Below are 22,921 nucleotides of genomic sequence, written 5' to 3' on the forward strand. Positions count from 1 at the left end.
AATAGGTAGTTAGGTAAATAGAGGACATGAAAATCTTCTAAGGGGTTTGAGAGCTTGGAGGATATAATCAAACGGAGACGCCATGTCTGTAATTTTCTGTACAAAACAGTCTGCCGATTTTTGCGGGGGAGGGGAACGTCAAATGTATGCGTAACGTAAAAATAGCCATGTCAGATAAACGTCAGTCCATACATTGTGTTTGACCGTTGGCCGCCTATTTTCGACAGAGGGGAAAGCCCGTTAATGGCTACTCCGTTTAGTTGTATCCTCCAAGTTTGAGAGGGATTATCTCGAGAACAATTTTATTTAGTTAGGGGCTAGAAACTTCCGTAGGTTGTGAAAGACAAGTCTCATGCGTTGTATAATATTAATAATTAACAAATGATTAACCGTCCTACTGCAATATTTTGCTGCATAATGTTCTAAGCTAATGTAGAATATATAACCACCAATATACAAATCCACGCGTACGAAGTCGCGGGCAACAGCTAGTACGTCATAAATCGCCTAAATACGGAACCCTTCATGGGCGAGTCCGACTCGCACTTGGCCGCTTTTTATAAAACTCCCTTATTAATTTATGGTTTAAATTAGCACGCTTAATATATGCTAAAAGGGTACCTTTATACAGTGTGTCAATCCAATACGGGCAATAAATTAAACCAGATATAGAATGTATCTGTGCACCTAAATCATGAATTAAGAAGTTACTGCAAACCATTTCTTCATATAAAACTTGGCAGGCAACTTAGCGTCGCGTACGACTGTAGAGTCTGTGCGGAAAGAGAAAAGTCGTAGAATCTATATTGGTTCCCATATATTCCACGATTCTTCTCTTTTCGCAGACTCTGCCTACCTATAAATCCTGCACTAAATAAGCAGTAATAAGATCTATAGCTTTCCTAACCATATTGGCCAGTGAAAGCATGTCATCCCGCGAATCAGGAAGTCCGTATCGTACGCTTGCAGATCTTTGACACGCTCCGAGATTTCGTATTGTCGTGATAACGATAACTCACGTAATATCCATAATAGGATTCTGTTACGTTTGCATGGATGTCTTAAAAAGTACATATCATCGTCTACAGTGTCTACACTGTTAAAAGGGGGCGTAAAGCTGGAAAATTAGAAGGGAACAAAAGATATGGTGCGCCGCAAACGCGAACGCTCGTCACGCTATCGAATGAAATTTAAACTAGGGCATAGAGAAATAAAGACAAGAGTGCTCACTCCATACATCAGTTCAGACTATTAATTTCAGTGTCTACATCTAGCATCGAGTAGCGGAACTATCAGTACTGCTACTTGACAATAGATGTAGCAGTACTGATAGTTCCGCTACTCGATGCTAGATGCTAATAGTCTTTTTGTTACTAAAACTGATGTATGGAGTGAGCACTCTATGTATTTTTTTCTCTATGACTAGGGGTACCTACTGACCAGCAAAATTTTAAACAGACGTACTTATACTTTCAGAGTTTGTGAGGTAAGTATTACAATATGAGTAGGTATTAGCTATTTTATACTAAAATTGCCTATATTGCTGTAGTTTGTAGGGTAAATATATATACAATGGATATTAAATGAAAATTAAACATGTTTTCGTGATTTTTTTTTACTTTGAATTTTGTCCTTGGAAATATAATCTAGTTTCCGTGCGATTTTTTTCACGTGAAACAAATCAATTTAAAAATTATGTTTTTGCGTTAGCCCCGTCTTAACCAACAAATGGTAGACCATATTGCAAAGACATAAGGTTCAACGAAGGTCAGTGTATCTCTAGGTTGTACTTCAATTAAAAATAATACCTAATAAATAGTGAGTACAATAAATAACTACACATGTGAGGTTTTATAGGCCATCAAAGACACATCATAAATGATCACCTGGTTAACCTTAATCTAACGATGTTTTAATTATGCTTACGATATTCCTTAATAGTTTCTAGTGTTTGTTGACGCATCTTTTATCTAGGTAACTTAACACAATGTGACACGGTTAAATACGAATAAAATTATTGTATTCAAAACATTTAGTAACTAGACTTATATCGACCGGGATATGAACCGTGATTACCTTTTGTATTGTTTTCAAGCTCCCGATATTTCGACGGAGTTACATGCATTTTGGACTTCTATCCCGGTCGATATAAGTCTAGTGCTAGTGAAACTAACCGTGAATCATTCAAAACTGTTTTCAAAATTAAAAATATTAGTTAAATACCAAAGGGTTATTGAGTAATAATTAATCCCTAATCTGAACGGGAACTTTCTAAGTGGATTTTATCATGTAAGTTTCCAGAATTTTAGTCATTTTGTGAATGTTCTGCAACTTGCATATAGCTAAATAATAGCTAATGATAGCTAATTGGGATGAGATGATGGGATGATCCGAAACATATGGCTCTGCATGCTCTTTCTCTGTCACTCTTATTACGCCTTCATTGAAGTAAAAGAGTAAGATCCCCGCAATTTGCGAATTTCGATTTTCGCGGTAGGCCCCAAGATCATAAAATATAACAACGTAGGTATGTTTACGAAATATAGCCGGTAGTATATGGATAATTAATATAATTATGGTAGTTTCATAATTATTTTCCAATCAAGGATTCGTCACCCACGCGTTGTGCGACCTATCGCACAATTAAAACATGGAGTTCATGGTCTTTCTATAATTGGCTGATGGTTGAAAACACGCGTAGATTAGTTACGAAAAACTGTCAGAGGCGGTATTCTATAACGCTTTTGGACAGCTCGTGATATTGTTAGGGCCATCCCACACTAGCAAAAAATATATTTACACGACCTTATAGTGTCTTAGAGGTGTGTAAATACATTTTTTCTACTCCAGCACTTAAATGTGTCAATTAAATGACTGACAGTGATATCTAAAGCAATGTCATTTGAATGCTTTGTCTATAGGCTCATAAGATGACTGCTAGCAGTCATCTTATGAGTATAATACAACTGCTTTATTTTTTTTAAAGATACAAGTTCCGATCATCTTGATTGAAAGAGGTATGTTTTCATTTACAATAATAACTCTTTTTTTTTTAAATAATAACTCAATTTTTTTTAAATAATAACTCTTTTTTTTAAATAATAACTCTTTTTTTTTAATAATAACTCTTTTTTTTAATAATAACTCTTTTTTTTAATAATAACTCTTTTTTTTTTTAATAATAACTCTTTTTTTTTTTTTTGCTGCAGCTGTCATAGAAAAAGTAATGTATGCAACCGCTCATAATTGGTTCTTAAAATTCTCGGGTCTTTTTTTACAAAACTCGACTACGTCTCGTTTTGTAACTTCGACCCTTGAATTTTAAGAACCCTTATTATATCACTGTTGCATAAACTACTATTGGAACACTGGCTTGTAAAGATTTAATTGTGAACTCAACTTAGAGTCTGTGCGGAAAGAGAAGAGAGAGTCGTATAATGTAATTGGATCCCATATATTTCAAGACTCTATTCTGGGAATTAATTCTTCAAAACGCTATGTTTGGATCTAATTTGATTTGCCTATAAACACACATTTAAAAGGTTCTCATTTGCCATGTCTCAAACTGTCAATATACAAGTCGAATACATACACGCGTGTTGCGAAAACTGTCTTTAGACATGAACAAGTAATGCCCATCGACGGTCAACCTTATTAGGCCTTTTCATTGGTCGTCCATTGTTGGGCTCTTCAATACAATAATGTTCCATCATTACAAAGCTTGTTGGATATCAATACGTGTGAAGTCACGAGTTAATTTATAATTTTCCTGAGAATGCTTTAATATAGTTTGACGTTTTTAGTATATGTGTTTGTCATCATCATCATTTTCCTCGCGTTGTCCCGGCATTTTGCCACGGCTCGTGGGAGCCTGGGGTCCGCTTGGCAACTAATCCCAGTAATTGGCGTGGGCACTAGTTTTTACGAAAGCGACTGCCATCTGACCTTCCAACCCAGAGGGTAAACTAGGCCCGTATTGGGATTAGTCCGGTTTCCTCACGATGTTTTCCTTCACCGAAAAGCGACTGGTAAATATCAAATGATATTTCGTACATAAGTTCCGAAAAACTCATTGGTACAAGCCGGGGTCCGAACCCGCGACCTCCGAATTGCAAGTCACACGCTCTTACCGCTAGGCCACCAGCGCTAGTATATGTGTTTGTATACGGGGTATAATCCTCGTGATTCTGAGTAGAAATAACCCAAAAGTTGTTAGTTTTTAGGATTCCGTGCCTCAAAAGGAAAAAACGGAACCCTTATAGGATCACTCGTGCGTCTGTCTGTCCGACCATTTATCTCCGAAACTACTGGGTCAAAAATTTTGAAAAAAAAAACACAAATTAGTTCTTTACCTATAGATGACAGGGAAACCTATTAGAAATGTGCAGTCAAGCGTGAGTCGAACTTAATGTACGGTACCCTTGGAACGCGAGTCCGACTCGCACTTGGCCGGTTTTCTATTTGAGAAAATTATATGGTACTTACACTTTTATCTATAAGCATGCCCAAAAACAAACTTTGGTTTTTGTGTTAGATTTTACTCTCAATTTGCCTTGAATACCTATCTATAACTAATCGACGCGTATGACAATTATTAATGAACCGCTATATTAAATAAAATAGTTTAAACCCGGGTCACCAAACGCGAGCAGAGTTTACACGCGACTTTTGACAGTGATATTTACTCATGACTTTATCCGCGTATCACTAAGATCTGCTACCGAACTCAAAACATCAACTGGAATTAACCAGTATAAAGAGACCTCTAGTCTGATGATATAACAACTGCTTAGTTACACTGGTATGGTTTGAGAACTATACATGACTGGATCCCTGCATCTATCACGATAGGACGTTGTGGCAACTTGACTGTTAATCCAGACTTGCCAAGCATCTGACTCCGAATAGCTAGTATAACAGATACATAGAGTTAAGTAAAGATTATACGTACGGTCATAGTTCAACATACACGGGTTTCCCAATTGTGTGCAATGACGAGACCGCGGTTATAGTTCGTGGGGTACGCGATATAAGACGCGTGCGGTGTCCCGCCGCAACAGTTGACGATCGCTAAGGGTCCTGTGTGTGTTGTGATTGTTTTTACGGTGAGTTTTATTGTGTGCATGCACGTGTGTGTGAAATTTTGTGCATTTTGGCAGTCTTTCAATTTTATAGGTCCTTATACATCAAGTCAAAAATATTGGACAAATTTAAACAAAAAGGTTTATGACATGGATTTAGGTTCTAGGTTTTCCTAATTAATTTGTCTAATATGACACCTAATGTTACTAGCATAGGTAGGTAACCGTTGAAGATAAAGGGTTGGGAAAGCACTGGATAGGTACCTGTAAATTTAGGACAGCCTCTAGGTAGGCATATGCAGTTAAATTTAAAACCCAAAATTCAGTGAAAACTTTTTAACAGACAAAGGTTGTTTTTTAAATCATTACCTACTTGTAAAACGTGTTATTTAAGTCTTAAAATAAACTTAAGACGGATTAAGGATTCCGCTGGGTTCATCGTGTTAGAGTTGGACCAAGCTATGCAAACTTCTATGAAATTATGACGTTTAAAATAACACTTGAACAGTCTGGGCTATCAAAATCGCTGCAGACTTATCTTGGTCTTACTCTAGTACTTCCTTACAAACTAATTTAACGCCATGGCTTAACAATAGACCATCCATCATCCATCACGACCAACACCCATTGTACATCGACTATCGATTTATGTAACAACTGCAAATGAAGTTTACGTTTTCACGTACCTTAGGTAATTTTACATAATATCATTATGTGGTTCAAGGCCTGCATATATTTATATTTATATGTAGTATTTATTTGTAAATTTTATCTTTATTACAAATAAGGAAAAATTGTCGTAATTACAAATATTACAATAGGCTGTTCCGTCAGGACTAAAAAAAAGTTTTCTTCGTAAATATTCTCAGAAAATCTTGAGCAAAAAGTAGCTATACGTTATAAAAAATACCAACTTATCTATAATATCATAATCAAAAATTAAATAAAACGACCAAGTCTAGGATTAAGCTATTTCATGTATTTTCCCATTAACGACAATCTAAATTAGTCCATTATTATATTAATTATTCAATGTTATCAGTTACATAGATGTGAAAATCAATTGTTAATCCAGCCTAGGCAAAAACGTGTGAATCTAGAACTGGCGGGCGCTAGGTTTTTATTTTACGTATTGGAGCAATGAAGATTTATTACTTTTATTATAACAATGAGGGCATGCTTTGTAAACCTTAGATAAACCTAACCTTGCCAGATGGTCAAGAAAATATAGAGTCAGACGACTCAAGAATTCCAAGATTTAGCCAAAAACAAACTATGTTTTTATTTCTTTTTCGAAAGATTAGATGCCATGAACTTGTAAGTAGGTAAATGGTTCGTAGAGACAAATCACATGACCCAAGATAATACTTACAATAATAACACAATGAGTGAATCGTGACACTACGCGAGCGACTAAAAACTTTCTAAATAATTTTAACCTAATAAATTAAACATTTGGATTTCAACCAGGAATAAATAAGGTAAACGTCCTAGTGCTGAACAATATTCGACATCATGCTAATGCTCAATAGAAGACACGTTGATATTAACTCTAAGTTTAAAGATTACATACATGTACCGGGACAATTACATAGAATAAGAAAATTAAAATCTGCCTTTGTCCCTATTACTCGTATAGGTATTAATGCCGTAGCAGTGGCAGCAACTATTAATTACCGCTTGGTACACTTTATGTCTTTGTAATAAGGTTTACAATCAGTCAACTGTGTGAACGATAGTATGTACTTCTTTTAGGTCAGACATTGACCTTTCTATTTGTGTATTCTATAATAATGCGTATATTATTTTCATACTTGACACTACATGTCGTTGCATTATGATTTAGATAATTGTTTTCTATTAGATACAACATTTTATTAGACGTCTTGTTAAACCTTGGCTTCTGAATTACGAGACATTCGTTTAGTAACAATTGCTAATTAAATGTCTAATGGCCTAATAATATGCACTAAAGTTGCATTTCAGTTCCCAGACTTTTAGTCTGAAAATGATACGGCTAGTGAAGGTCAAACGTCGTTAGTATATAATATAAATTACCTACTTACAGAGAATCTTATGTTTTAAGTTACTAAGTTCATAGACAACCGTCGATGAAACTTGTGGCTGTGAGAGCACTACACCTAGCAGGCCTCGTAGACCAGATATTTTGAAAAAAAAAAACCGAATCGACATCGACTTATTAAGCGGCAGTATGGAAACGCCACCATACACGTCAAATTTCTAAGAAAATATAGCATTTACCGTGACACTGACATACTTTGTCGCTGCCAAATCGGTGTCGAGTTAGCTTCGACCGACTAGCATTTCAGCCATTTGCAAATCGAAAAAAATTACCTAACTTAGCTCAAACTAATTAGTAAAGAAAACCAGATCCCATAAGGCACTCAAGCAATAGTCAAGCAATTGCAAATGCTAATTTCAACACAAAACAATTTTCTTTCTCATTTCCTGGACAAAAAGCTGCTGTCGCGTACGCAATCACATGTTTGCAAGATTGTAAGACAACACAAAGGCATTCCCTTTAGGAATCGATCACGCAAGGCCAACTAAATTATTGGCATAACTTTTTATGCAGATAACCAATGTCATGTTGATTATTTTAATTAGCTAACATTAATCATGATGAGCGTAATTGGCAGATGGTTTATCTTAAAATCACTGCGCTAATGAGGTGTCACGCCGTGATGGGGGATTCTTAAGATTCTTGCGGGTTGATGTTGATAGGTCTGAGATAATTTATAGCGTAAATGTGGATTAGGCAAATTTGTCTGTGAGATATTTAAGCAAATTCCACCTATAGTGGACTATACCAATTTCATATTCTCATACAAGTACATATGTATATGTAGTTAAGAAAGTTGTAAGTTTTCTTTTGAACCGGATTGATAATATAAATATAGTTTGTCAAAGGACTGTCTCATTTCAAACATAGACAGAGAGAATATTTTTTTGTTCTTATTTAACTGACAAATTGGTTTGACCAACTATATATCGTATGGCGCTACCCAACTTTCGTTCCCATACCATACAATATTCCTCAATTACGTAACTAATAATAAGGCCTACGTTGATTATAAAAAATAATGAAAATAAACGATTTGTATTTTAAAATTCAATAACTGCAGTTTGGCAGCAGTAATTGCGAAATACAGAAACATTTATATTATTATATTCAGAAAATAGACTAAGGATCTCTCTTTGTGATTCGGATAAGACATAGAATCCTAGTACTTAGTGTAAACCATTAACAAACATTAATTCTTAACAATGTATTAATAACTTGATTACTTTTTGCTAAATTATTTATCATTTCCATTATCAAGTTAACCGCCGTTAATTGCCATTCCTAACCCATTGAAACAATGAGAAAATCATCGCAAGTAATTCGTGATATGGAAATATAAAACAACTACTAATTGCCGACTGCGCTGACATCTCCGCTATAAATTATAAAAGTCGTTACCAACACTTACTTAATGATTGTATCTTCGCGCTTATTCAATGTTTACCTAGTTAAAAAAAAATCTGTTTATTTTCAATCAAGAGGTTAGTTGTACAATCAATCTCAGTTACAATCTCTATATTTGGAGATTATTTAAACTAAGCTTAGCCTTATATGTGAACTTATATTGTTTTGTTACAGTTAGTTAGTGCTTACATGTTAATACTAGTTATATCTTACATTAATTCATGTTAATCAGTGCTTTCTTAAGTGTACTCTTTGCTTTATCAGGATATTTAAAGGATATAAAGTTACAATGTTAAGAGCAGATTGTACCATCGCCCACACTGTTAACTGACAGTTCGTAAACCTTATTACAAAAGGCATAAGGTCCACCGATGGACAGTTAAGTGTTGCTGTTTTATTGTACTTATTCTGTATGAGTTCATAGCTTTTAAGCTATAAATGTAGTTAATTGTAAAATTAAAATTGCGGACATCGGGGAGCCTTATTTTATTTGGTAAATTATGCCTAGTTAACAGATACATAAATTATAACCTACATCAACGAGATAACTTACGGTACAAACACACGAAGGAGGGATGTAAGGCCCATTGCCTAGTTATAAGGCCCAAGATACTCTTGTAAATTTTACTTACGTAAGTAGGGACACACCTATACTACAGAATGAGGGATGAATATCGTTATCTCATTCTAACAAATAGCTTTGTCCCTACTTACGTAAGTAAAACTTACAAGTGTATCTCGGGCCTAATGTAAGTTAACTTTTTTTTGACGTGAAAACTTCTTTAGCGGCGCTGTGCACTTTTTGAGGTGGGGAAAAAATGTTAAACTCGAGACAGCGTAAGACGATCACGTGACCGTAAGATCGAAAAACTGTTACATGTAATGTCATTGAGTTTTTCTTTATTGATTTAAATGCAATCTAGTGAGTTTCGCTCTAACTGGTATTAATATAACTACAGTACTAACAGTGATGTGCTTAGGGGTTTCAATTAACGTTAACGCTAGATGGCGTTAACCTCAATTATACATAGTGCATTTTGCAATAGTAATTGAGTTTTCACTTCTGCCGGCACTCCCTGAGTGCAACCCGTTGTTTTTTTACACATACTGTTAACTAACAATTTGTAAGCCTTCCACCGATGGTCAGTATTTTAAGTACAGCCCCGTATCAAAAAATAAAAGTGGCCAAATATATTTTACATTTTGTTTTATTTAATTATCTCTCTAACTCGATCTTGATCTAATTAATTTACATGACATCGTGGTATTGTAAGGTAATTATTCAAACCATTCATTGTCATACTTGTTTGTCTCTACACGGACAATTATCACATTCTTTGTCATTTAATCTGTTTTGATCAAAGAACAAAAGCCGGGATGACACGTGTTCAATGTGCATTTAAAAAACCGGCCAAGTGCGAGTCGGACTTGCGCACGGAGGGCTCCGCACCATCAACAAAAAATAGAGCAAAAAATCGTGTTTGTTGTATGGGAGCCCCCTTAAATATTTATTTTATTTTATTTTTAGTATTTGTTGTTATAGCGGCAACAGATACATCATTTGTGAAAATTTCAACTGTCTAGCTATTGCGGTTCATGAGATACAGCCTGGTGACAGACGGACGGACGGAAGGACGGACGGACGGATGGACGGACGGACGGACGGACGGACGGAACCTTTGGGTACGGAACCCTAAAAACCTACTTATTGATCTTTGAAGTAGTTCTGAGCTGACCTAGAATTAACAAAACATCATCTTTTAACTTTACTGACCATTGGTGGACCGTATGTCTATGTAATAAGTTTTATAATATTACTCGTATTGCAGGTCACTGTACCTATGGAAGATGGTACATACACTTACACATGCCAGACATAAGGCGATAACTCATCACTGTCACTTGTTAAACTTTGTCAATAGAGGTCGTATCGTAACCGCCAAAGGTGTATAAATCGAAAATACCTTAGGAACAAACCTTAAGAACCTACCTTAGAAAATACCTTAAGAACGCCAATCGAATTGTCTCGAAAGACAAAGGATGCGTTATTTCGCAAACCGATTCGGTGAATCGTTTTATTGTGATGTGCAGGATTGAATAGGTCGCATCTCGCATCGCATGTTCGCAGCGATAGGGTTTTGAGTATACATTGTACTTCTTTTAACTATGAATTGAACTTGCAACATTATATGAACGACGAGGTTAAGAAAAAGCAAATTATAAAAAAAAACCTGTTTAGCTTTGTAAAGTTGATAAGCGATTAAAACTGTCTAAAATTAATTAAAAAAAAAACTTGGTAAATAATTAGCATAAGGGGCGTAAACTAGGCAAATGTAAATTCATAAAGTTCGACCAAAATTAACTACACTCTAAAAAATGAAGACCAACTAAGAGCAGTTTTCTCTTAGTTGACGTTAAGTTAATTATAACAATAACGATCTTATATAAATCAAAGAAACCTGATTACTTAAAACAATAAGTCTATCTGTGATGGAACTAATAAAGTAGGTATGTTATTAATCCTAACAATTGTATACTTTGCATCTATCATTAACTTGTTGGCATAATTATGTAACGTAGGTTGATTCAATCCTTAACAAATTAATTAAAACAGATAAATATGTTAATAGTTATGAACATTTTAATAGTTTGTGATTATTTTCTCTTTGTTGATTTACATAAGACTTGGTATTTTAATCAACTAAACATATAATATTTAGAAAAACGAAGATAAAACATTCAATCCCATTATGATCAAGTTATTGTATTAATTACGAAACTAATATTCCATTCTATTAAGAATTATTTGTTAAATCGATTTTCTTCATAATTAAATTAAATAATCAGTTAATCCGTTCAATCAAGAGATAAGTAGCGGGGCGCCGGTGCACCCGCGGTCCTCCCCGCCCGCGCCCCTGCGGCGCCTGTGACCGTGCGAGTGGGGAGTCAGTCTCAGCCTCGACGTTCAACATTCAACTACTTAGTCATTCAAGTACGCGTCAACGAAATAAATTTTACTTGTGCCTTTATTTCACGGCAAGCCTGGAATAGTGAACGTGTTACCTTTGCTTTGTGTACCTAATGTATAATAGTGTATGTGCAACATGGAGCAAGTGATAATCGTGGCGACGGGAATAAAAGGCGCGGGGACGGGCCGGGATGGTTATGTGGGAATCCCTGTTGTGGACTAATCCCCAGGTCTACCCAGTAAAACCCCTGTTGGCCGCCTCAAGGCTTTAAGGCGAGGCACGGGAAACGATCGGGACCATGCTTCCGAAACCCCGCCAGCGGCTGTCCGAACTGCGGACTCGACTTCGGAGGAACTGTTTCCCTTTACTTCTCTAAGAGTGCGCCATTTTTTGCGCATTTGCCATCCCAGGGACCCTCGTGTAGGCGACAGACGTCCCCGAGCCTGCCGCCAACGGGTACCCATAAGGGGGAAATCGACGGTTGTACGCCAAACGGTCATTATATTTGTAGCCCGTTTTAAATGTTAATTATAATATATATGTAAGGTATGTAAAAGAAAGTTCGATTTTTAAATGTAAAATGTTTAGTTTTCTAAATGTTTAGATGAATAAATAACATCTTATTATATATTTTTTTTGTTTTATTCATTTACCCCCTTTTCATAAAACTTTACTTTGTTAAATTTGAATCTCAATTGTTTAATCAGTTCAACTATGAAGCTTGTTGTTTGTTGTTGTGTTTTATTGTACTAGTACAATTGATGAAGAATAGTATATTGTACTAGACAAGCTTCATAGTTGAACTGATTAAACAATTGAGATTCAAATTTAACAATTTCTTAGTTCTGGCTAATAAGATGCATAAGTCGATGCAATCATGTTCTTAGTTGAACTTATTAGGGTCAAATAGTTGATACAGTAATTCTTCATGTTAACATTGATTTACATCTTAGTTGAAATGATTAAACTATTGAGATTCAAATTTAACAATATCTTAGTTCAGGCTAATAAGGTGCATTAGTCGAGGTAATCATGTTCTTAGTTGAACTTATTTGGGTCAAATAGTTAATACAGTAATTCTTCATGTTAATATTGACCTACATCTTAGTTAAACTGACTTGTTTGTATTAGTTGGTACAGTAACTTATCATGATAATAATTATCAAGCCCTTAGTTGATCTTGCTAGGATCAATTAGTTAGCATAATTATTTTTCGTGTAAATATTGAACAAGATCTTAATTGGTTCAGTTACATAGATATAGTAATAGCAATCAGAATTACCTTATTTGATATGTCTAAGTTCTTGTTAGGCTCGTATGGAATCAAGATGCTTGATTACGACTATCAAGATATTGATAGGGCCAACCAAATTTTTTTTAGAGTGTACTATTAGCCAATTACGAAGTTTTGACGCCACTGCGAAACACACGACACAAACATACATACATAGACTGCTATAAATATATGAGATCGTATCCCTTACCATATAATCGGGTAAAAAAGAATTATTTAGCTAAATCACCGCGTAATGTTATCGGGCATTGCCCGCATCGGGCCCACAATTATAAATGATGTATACTAATTTGTAATTTTCAACAGATGTGTTCCACAAAATGGTTGATATGCGCGTTGGTGATGGTATGCGTGGCCGTGCGACAAGCCACAACAGCGCCCGCCGCGCAGCAAGAAGATCCGCCTATGCCTGTAAGTATCTACTAGTCCAGTTTCCTAAATACTGGATACTCAATATTGAGTGCCACTAATGTTGAAAATGATAATGAAGCCCTTAAGGGCCTTAAAGCCTATCCGCAAAATAAATCCTTGAATGAGGAATTTTCTATACTTAATGGGAAAGTTAAGATCTCATCGGATCATACTGGTCATACTTAAAAATAAGTTTTTTGTCAAAAAAAATATTGTCACTGTGACCAGGTACGACACGGTACGGAAATTAAATTCATTTAACTTACCAGTAAAAATGTACTACAAATATTTTTATATCTTAACATTTAATTGAACAGGTAATTATTAATTAAGCATACTTTGCATCGGGTCTTTCGACCCGATAAAGCGGTGATGATGACGGTGTTAACAACCCGCCGTAATGGCATTAAATGTACAGATAGCAAATGTGTCAACCTAACATTTAACGCATTTAGCCAAAGGGCCCATAAAACTAAAAGTTGTCTGCCTTAACATATAAGCAAGGATGCGCACGGGCAATAATTTAAACAAAACGTGCATACCTTTGACCTACACGAGTGCAATGCATTTGAGAACTTTATACGACGTACCTATAGCTGTATAACCCCTTTGTAACAAGACCATAAGAACTATTTCCCAATGAGTTTCTAAGGAGTTTAAGCTTTATTAACATTGCGTTTTCTTGGGAAAGACATTGCGACAGGATGTAAAGTCCTACTTTAAATGCGGATGACATTTTAATGTTAACATAATTATAAAGGGGATTCTATAATTGGATTTAGGTTAACGCGCGACCTTACGCGACCTTTGATTTAACCTTGACATTGAAAGGTCGTTGAAAGGTCGATATGGTTTTGTTATTAGGTTTGAATTAGATAGATTTTAAGCTTAAAATTGAGCAGATACTCGTACTTAGGTACTTCGTTAATGTAGGTCATAAGTTTTACAGTTCTAATTTAGCTTTTTCATACTTGACTATATGCGATTTCGTGTGATTACAAAGTCTAAATTAAGCTGTAGTGGCCTTTACTCCCGGACCTCCCGGTTACAGACTCCGAAAGAAATTACAGTCTAATTTAATCCACCTGTTTCAAAAATTATGATAAAAACCTACTTTTGCGATACCTATTTTTTGTGGTCTTTAATTTTTTTTGTGTGGGGCTATTCATAAATTACGTCATTTCAAATGGGGGGGGGGGGGGATCTGGAGATCGGATGACGGTAGCATGACATAAGAGGAAATGTGGTCATTCGAAGCATGATTTTTGGATGATTTTAGGAGGGATGGGGGAGGGGGTCAAAAATCGTCAAAAATAGATGACGCAATTTATGAACAGCCCCTGTCGTTTGAAGGTCGCACGCGTTGTCCCTATTTCACATTACGAACCCAATTATTAAAATTAAGTTTAAGGGCCTACTGCAGCCGCGTCTGGCGCTTCGTAAACCACGCCCGCTAGTTCTTCCCTCCCCGCTAACACGCACACATGGAAACGCTTCGCGCCGCACGTGAAGTTTGTGTGACCTTTTAGCACCATCTAACGTTACAGAAGTTAACTACCATTATACGTGGTCGCTGCGGTCGGCCAGAAACTTAAATTCGGAAAAAATTTAAACAGATGGCGTTGTTACTTGTTCATAATAGCAAACAATAAAATAATTAATTCATAAACCTGCATATTTATTGTTATTTTGGAAGATGTTAACATCATAGAAGCAGCAGCGTATATAGCATATAAGTTAAGAGTATTGATAATAAGAAAATAGCACAAGAACAGAAAAGAGATTATTTTTGATAAAATATGATGAAAACAGATTTACTTGATTACGCTCACCTGACTTTGCGGTCACTAAATGCAAATTTCAACCTTATTGTTATGGGGTTACAATAACCCTGGGGTTGCAGGCGTCCATGGTCGTTATTATTATAAATGCTTTGGTTGAAATGCTTTTTAACCCTCGAATTTTTCATAGGTACAGTCACCTGCAATAATATGTTACTCTTCGACGGCCGCAAAAATATGTGACACGCTCTTATGGCTCTACATAGATATAGATTTCGACGTAGCATGACGTAGCTAAGCAAACACGCACACATGCGTAACGTATAGGCCTGTAAGAAGGCACCATCATAGGTTTACCTCCGATTCCGTTACTACTCAATGGAGTTACGACTCAACGTTTATTGGATATTAAAATTTTACGTAATTCGGAGCGCTGCGCGAAGTGACATAGGTCTTACCTCTTTGAGGCACGACGGCCATCTAACATTACTGGCATAAAGAATGCATTTATGACTTTGACGCATGACAGAAAGAGAAACCGAACTGCGTAAAATGGGCGTTTGCTGTTGAATTCATAAAATCAAAAATCGATAATAAATCCATCGGTAAAGGATAATAAGTTAATATTTAGTTCTTTGAAAGTTAAGACGAGATGAAAACCTTTGCTGTAAGGTGGATTGTGCTGGATATGGATGTGTTTTCTAGTTGCACGAAGCTAAAACCGAAAAATGAACACGTAAGTTTGGATTTATTTTCTATCGAGAAAATTTTAAGCATTCGTGTTTCGACTACTACGAAATGTCTTATCATATAGTCAAGAAACATATATCCGAAAATCACTACTGTTTGTTTCCGGGGCTAGCCACTGCCACCTTTCTAAGATCCTGTTATTTTTCGATGCACGGCCTTAATAGATAAAGTAGCTTTTTCATAGAGCACACAAAGCTATTATCTGTAAGCTAAGCCTATCTATAAGGAGCCTTATCTGTAGCATCAAACCATTATGCTAACCATGAGAACACAGGCATAATGCTAGCCCCTAATTGGCGCTTTAACCGCCTTTGTGCACTTTTAATGCTTATCTAGTTTATTTTAATCATTAATTGTAAGTTAAGATCGCACATTGTCTAACAAGACCTTAGTTTAATTGCTTTTTATGTAGGTATTTGCCGTGAAAACTTAGTGCAATCAGAATTAAAAGAGTCATTATCATTATCCAGATTTGTGCCACCATCAAATCAATACTAATAATATGAAAAGTTTGACAGAGTTGAGGCCTGGTTGAGGCTGACTGCAGTCATGTACCTACTTTGAGAACAACTCAAAAGTATCATTGCAAATGCCATGCAGTTACGAGTATCTTGGCCCGACAGTAATTATAATCCTAAAAACCAAAAATTTCGTCTTCAAACTTTTAACTACAAAAATCTTAAAAATGAAACATTTTGGCGACACAGCAGCGGTGTTATGTTGCGTCACCTGTTCTGGTGTAGGAATCGGTAGATTCCCACGAAATCTCCACTATTTGGCTGTTGCTTGGTTGGATTTAAAACCAACTAAGCAACGAATGAGGAAATTTTAATCTTTTAATCTCCGACCGCCAGTAGCATCCTTATTAACTATGTAAATAAAACAGTAATTATTTCCTTTTTAAGATACAGTGAAGAGTATTTAATTGCTAACTTAATTAGAATGCCTTATATACACAATTCCTTTTTAGTAGCAATTAATTATCGATGCGTTGAAGTTATTTGCGATATTTGGAGTAAATGCCACCATGACTTAAATATGGAAGAAGATATGCGACTTTGGTATTTCTATTATGTTACTTCATAGTGTGAGTCAGCCAAGAGAAGTGTCAATGATGGCATATTATCGATTCTTAGGTATTGTAACATTTGCAGTTAAAATGCTTTGCCTTAGTGGGAATTTTCCGAGCTTTAACGAGATTTTTTACGCAAGAAATCCTGATAAGGTGAGCAGCGTTGAATACTGAATACCTAGGTAAAATAGAATCACATCAGGAGGGACAAATATCAGTCTCATCAAGTCTCATCTTCCTTTGGAGCTCTGTTTGGAAACCAGCTTCAATTTACCTCATAAAAACTTACTAGTTAATAGGTACTTAATTAACTTTTAGCAACAAAAATTAACTTCGCATTAGATGACACTTTTCTAACGCAAAATTTACAAATAATTTATTTTCAAAACATAGAATAAAGAATAAGACGTATTTTTATATTATTTTTAAATCATTTTACTATCACCTTATTTTATCTATCGAAAAGGGTTTTTTATTCCTAGACTTGAGTTTCCACATACATCAGCACTCTATACACATCTCACTGCTAGACTAGTAAATACATGGTCTCCTCTTATATAACAAGTAGGTTTTATATTTCCCACGCTAGTCCTATGTGGATTAGGGCTTGAGGTTATGTATCTAAAAATAATTAGCCCCGTAACGCCTAATCCATATATTGTAAGACAATTGAGATATAGGCCCACTATCCTAAATATGACGTCATAATCGTAATAATTGTAGTAGTAGACATAAGTTATTTTTTATTATATTGGAGGCAAACGAGCAGACGCATCGCCTGATGGTAAGCGATTACACTCACCCATAGTTACATAAATAAGGTCAGCTTTTTTTCAAAAAGTGGTCTTTCTGGGCCGTTACATTACAACTACAAGTTTAGTCCTAAATATGGAACATTGGGACTTACGAAGTGTTGAGCAATGGCTAACATTCATTATGCTAGAATAATTACTTAATTCGGTTCATTTTGAAATCTCACATAATAAGTTTTAGTCACTGCATCGCAAGCTCTGTGTCGTGACTTGATTTTTAGGTGCAGAAAATTACAGGCACCTAAAGCGTTGTGTAATCACGAGTAGAATTTCCAGATTTCTAAATAAATTATTTTATAGAAAAGAACCCAAACCTCCATATGCTAGCAACATGCTGAAGAAAAGATTGACACTAAGTATCTAAGTATTTGAAAACTAGACTGATAATGAAGTTAAACTTCACAAACATTATCGAACGAGCGAGCGAAGCGAAGCGAAGTTCTTACATTCGACTTTGAACACGCGGCTGGCTAGCGGCACGTCTCGGCATTTCGATGTTTTTAAGCTAAACTGTCAGAAGATAGTTTGATACTCAATAACTTAAGTAAATTTGTTCTAATTTAAATGAAATTGGGTAAACGTGTAGTCGAGGGCATTATATTTTAGTCATTAAATTATGAGCAGGCCCGATCAAGAGGTTATTGAGCTAGAAGAGTTTAGAAGGCAAAAAAGCTGTTTGTGAGAGGTCTTGCTATTCTGGTCATTTTTTTGCAAGAAACATGGTCGAGTTTAGTATCAAATGAACGTGCTCGACTTACACTTTTATAATATCGTTTTTAAATTTACCATTTTGAAATAATTAGCAAGATAGAAATAAAATAGAATAAACATAATATATGTATTTGACATTTGACAGGAAATATTTCGGCTTAGCACAGATACAGTTTATTTTAATCTCTATGGTGGTGACTTAAATCCAGGGGAGGGACAGCCGTATACGAAGCCCTTTATTCGAAAAAATAGCGCCATCTATATTGCTTAACGCTAAACTTGTAAATGGCGCTTCAAAATTGATGTAAAAAAGCAAATCTTGTCAGTAGAAAAAAGGCGCGAAACTCAAATTTTCTATGAGACCATATCCCTTCGCGCCTACATTTTTTCTACTGACAAGATCTGCTTGGCCAACTATATTATACATACTACTCTTTGCTTAAATCAATCAGTTAAGGGCTCCACAGACCTTGCAATAAATCCACGCGATCTTTGATCCATTGCCGCCTATAGAGCGACATAAAATAGTAGAAATTATATAAAATGGAACTCAAAAATGTCCATACTAAATTGTTGCCATGTGAAAGCATTTTACGTCAAAAATGTGACAGTTACGTAGAAAGTGGCGCCCTCATTTATTTTCTATTATTTTATGTCGCACTATACGAGTACCTAAGTAGGTGCAACAAAGTCAATCGCTATATAATTTTTGGTTACCCGCGAGTTCTCAGTTCGGGGCGAACTACTAGTAGTTTTAAAAGATGATCTTAGGTTAACATTCTTCGGGTGATACAGCACATAATTAGGTACAAACTTAACAGACAGGCCCAGTCCACAGCTGTCTGTATGAATCACGCTCATCAACCGCACTTATGATACCTTGCGGCTACGGCCGATAATTCGATACTGTACAATGAAAATGTCAACGGTGCTTTATGAAGACATTATGGATAGTGGAAAGCTTTGAGGCTCTGATCATTTATTAGTTACGACAAGTTAAGAAGGGTCACAAGTGGCCAATTTTAAAATCTATATAATTTGCCTTTTCCCTTAGGCTCTTAGGGCCATTATTCGGGATGAAAGCTTTATGGAAATTGAGGTAGATACACCCTTGTATATAGGTAAAATAATAAATTTAATTAAAAAAGAAAATATAATCTTAACGTTAGATTCTAACGTTTCATCTGAGAAGAATTTTTGAGACATGTTTTTTTAGACCTCTAAATCTACTAAAATTGATAAACCTCTGTGAATTAACACACCTATTAAATTTTCAAAAGCAGCTTGATAATAATATTAATGTTACTATTTTTTATCTAAACTTATTTTTTTATGAATAAATATTTTACTTGGGCTTTTAAGCAACATTTTGCCATGAAATCATTCAATTTCACAATTGCAGTCAGTTCATATCCCAAAGGAGTCAAAGGTCTCAGAGATTTTTCTATTTCTAATCGAAACCAGTAAAGCCCAGTCACCCAAAGTTATCCATAATAGCACGAACCATTTTTTCCATAAAAATAAAATAATCTATCATCCTTTTCAGTATGAATACAAATACGACGTGGAAGACCAAGAGAAGGCGCTCTTCTTCGGAGCGAACGAGGCTGGCGATGCGCAAGGCAAAGTCAATGGCGGCTACAAAGTACTCCTGCCTGACGGTCGTCTCATGACTGTGGAATATACTGTGGAGGGAGACAGTGGATTCGTGCCGAAGATCAGTTTCGAGGATAATGCTAATCCGTTCGGGAAAGGGAAATAAGTGAAGCATGTAATACTTGGATTGAGAAGCCTGTTCCTGATTGGAAAAGATAGTGTGATTAAAACGTAACAGCATTCGTAACTTTTAACTGGCCATCGGTGGACTTTATGTTTTTGCATTGTCAGTTGGGTCAAAATAATTTTCGTTGTCTTGTTGTTGTTCCCAAAAAATGACGGGAGTGGAGGTTTTTTAATGAGAAATTTAGTATGTAACGTTTATCGTGTAAAACAATAATCACTATACGAAAAAGACATGCAATAACTCATAAAATCATGACAAAGGGGTCATAAAGAAGACACTAAAATAATTTTTACCCAGTTAGCAGTGTAGATGATGTATCACTCTTGAATTGTGTTATCACAGTTGAATTTGGAATCAAAGGTGTATACAAAATACCTACTAAATGCCTATAACCATTTAAAGGCGTCGGTATAACTTATTGAAACCGAAAAAGTCTAGATCTCAAAGTTTTAACTTTTCCTAATCAGAATACGATACCTATTATGCCCTTAAATTAATTGTATATTTTTGTCACGCAAGCGGAAGGTGAAGATTAAGAGGAAATGCGGTAAAATTCCTCTTAGCTCCCTTGCAGACTGTACATGCGTTTGGTAGCTGTTTGGAAGTATGCAATATGTTTACGCTTGTAGCAAGTTTCTAATTTAAAAAATCTAGATGCATTGTGTTCTAACACTACCTATCAGGAACAGGAAAGATAAACGTTAATCCGAGTATGATCTTAATAGATAAATTATACTGCCAGTCTGCTCTGAAAATTCCATTATGTACTTTGGTATGTAAAATACAAGATTTGTGCGTTTGAATCAATACTTAATAAATTGCCAACCGATTTTGTATATCGATACCAAACTTTTTTCTTTTATTTTGCTTTTTACTTCCATTTAATTTTTCTGGTTGTGACTTAGGCACATCAACTACAGTTTTCGGAAGTAAATTGTAGGCATTTAATGCACCAATGCTCTTGAGGATATAATGACGGTGGTTCAAACGCTCCAATATGCAATTTCTCGTTTGTAAGTAACTTCAGTATAAATTTCCTTATAATACTTTCGATTTTTATAAAGCCAGTTACGTAAGAACAGCATTTATGAATCAACATTTCAGTAACATAAATTTCACTTTTTATTTCTTTTGAGTAAAAACTGAAGACCAGAAAATTTGAGAATTATGTATACTGTAAAATGTTTTTTTTTTTGTTTTTGTTTATTGATTTATTTTTTAATTTTTTAGTGTGTATATTATGTTCTGTAATATTTTTTTTGTTTTAACTTTGTTTATCTTACTAACCACTATACCTACTTGTACAAATTTTAATTGGAATATTAGAGATTGTAAAAAGTTACCAATTCTGTGATTCAATTAAATTGCCATTAGCTTTAAGAAATTATTAGCTTGTAATTTTGTATATGACTATTGTTTTATCATCGAACTATGTAGAATTTGTATACAAATAAATATTTACTATGACTTATTTTGTTTAATTAAAATTGAACGGTAATAAAATATTTCTATTGAATTCGAGACGCTTAAAATTTCTATCTTAATAGTACTGGCAAAACAAAGTCCCTATTTAAACACATCGTTAAAAAATAAGAGTAGGTATCGTGGTTGTTTTTTTTATCATAGGCCAGGACACCGTTTATGCACCACTATAAGCAATTAAACTTCATAATAAAAATTGAGCAAGTTCATTTCACTACATAGTATAAAACAAAGTCGCTTCCCGCTGTCCCTATGTATGCTCAGATCTTTAAAACTATGCAACGGATTTTGATGTGTTTTTTTTTAATAGAGTGATTCAAGAGGAAGGTTTATCTATCATTTTTTAACCCGTGCGAAGCCGGGCGGGTCGCTAGTTTATTATAAACCTGAGTCTGAGCAAGGACGATGAAAACTCTACCGATACCGTTTCATTAATTTTGCCGTCGGTGCAGGTACAGTTTTCTGCACAGATAACTGACTCTCCCTGCATATAAACTAATTACATAACAACTAACTCTTCAACTGAATACATACCTACTATTATTAAATTGTACGATGGGACTTATCGCGTATGTAAGTTTTAGATTTACCCCCGACGTTTCGAGAGCGGCGTTGTCCCCGTGGTCTCGGAGAAGACTGGCTAATGTTGACATCAACTTGTAACCGCGCGAGTTTTTCGAACTACCCGCACTTGGTCTTGTTTATCAGCTTGAACGTATACATATATACTTAAATAGATATGTATATACATGGTTGGGAAATGTAAACTTACCTTGTCTTGGAGCCGGGTCATGATAACGGCAGTGGCTTCCGTGTCGAACTGCGGGCGCCCGGCGCGTCCCACCATCTGCAGGACTGTGCTGATGCTGTATTCCTGGTACAATTTAGTAAGATTAGGATTAGCAATGCGCAAGTAACCTGGAGTTACAGGCGTCCATGGGCTACGGTGACCGCTATCAGGTGGGCCACATACTTGTTAGTCATAGAATAGAATAGAATAATTTATTGCATATCACAAACCAGTTATACAGGTGGTACATATTATTGGGTTAGTTTAAGTGACGCCCTGTAAGGACACAGCAACATATTATACATATACTACAGTTAACTTAAAAAAAAAGAAAATTACCAAATTATACAGGGGGCTAAGGTGAAACTAACTCAATATAAGTAACGCATAGCCATATTTTTTTTCCTAGGGGTATTTTAATTTTGAATTACATATGTCCAAAATACACTTTTTTGCTGCTAAGAGAGGAATGATTAATTTCTATTTACGCTTGAC

At 35.4% G+C, this 22,921-nt stretch overlaps 1 protein-coding gene across 1 annotated transcript; it reads left to right on the plus strand.

Annotated features, from left to right (window-relative positions):
• Window positions 1-4,946: 4,946 nt before the first annotated feature.
• Window positions 4,947-20,220, plus strand: LOC134652851 (cuticle protein 18.6-like). Its single transcript, XM_063508050.1, has 3 exons — window positions 4,947-5,105; window positions 13,141-13,245; window positions 19,918-20,220. Exons 2-3 carry the CDS (start codon window positions 13,141-13,143, stop codon window positions 20,131-20,133), a joined length of 321 nt encoding a protein of 106 aa, XP_063364120.1. The 5' UTR covers window positions 4,947-5,105; the 3' UTR covers window positions 20,134-20,220.
• The last annotated feature ends 2,701 nt before the right edge of the window (window positions 20,221-22,921 follow it).

The sequence above is a fragment of the Cydia amplana genome, chromosome 12 (assembly GCF_948474715.1).
Source record: "Cydia amplana chromosome 12, ilCydAmpl1.1, whole genome shotgun sequence".
Lineage (NCBI taxonomy): Eukaryota > Metazoa > Arthropoda > Insecta > Lepidoptera > Tortricidae > Cydia > Cydia amplana.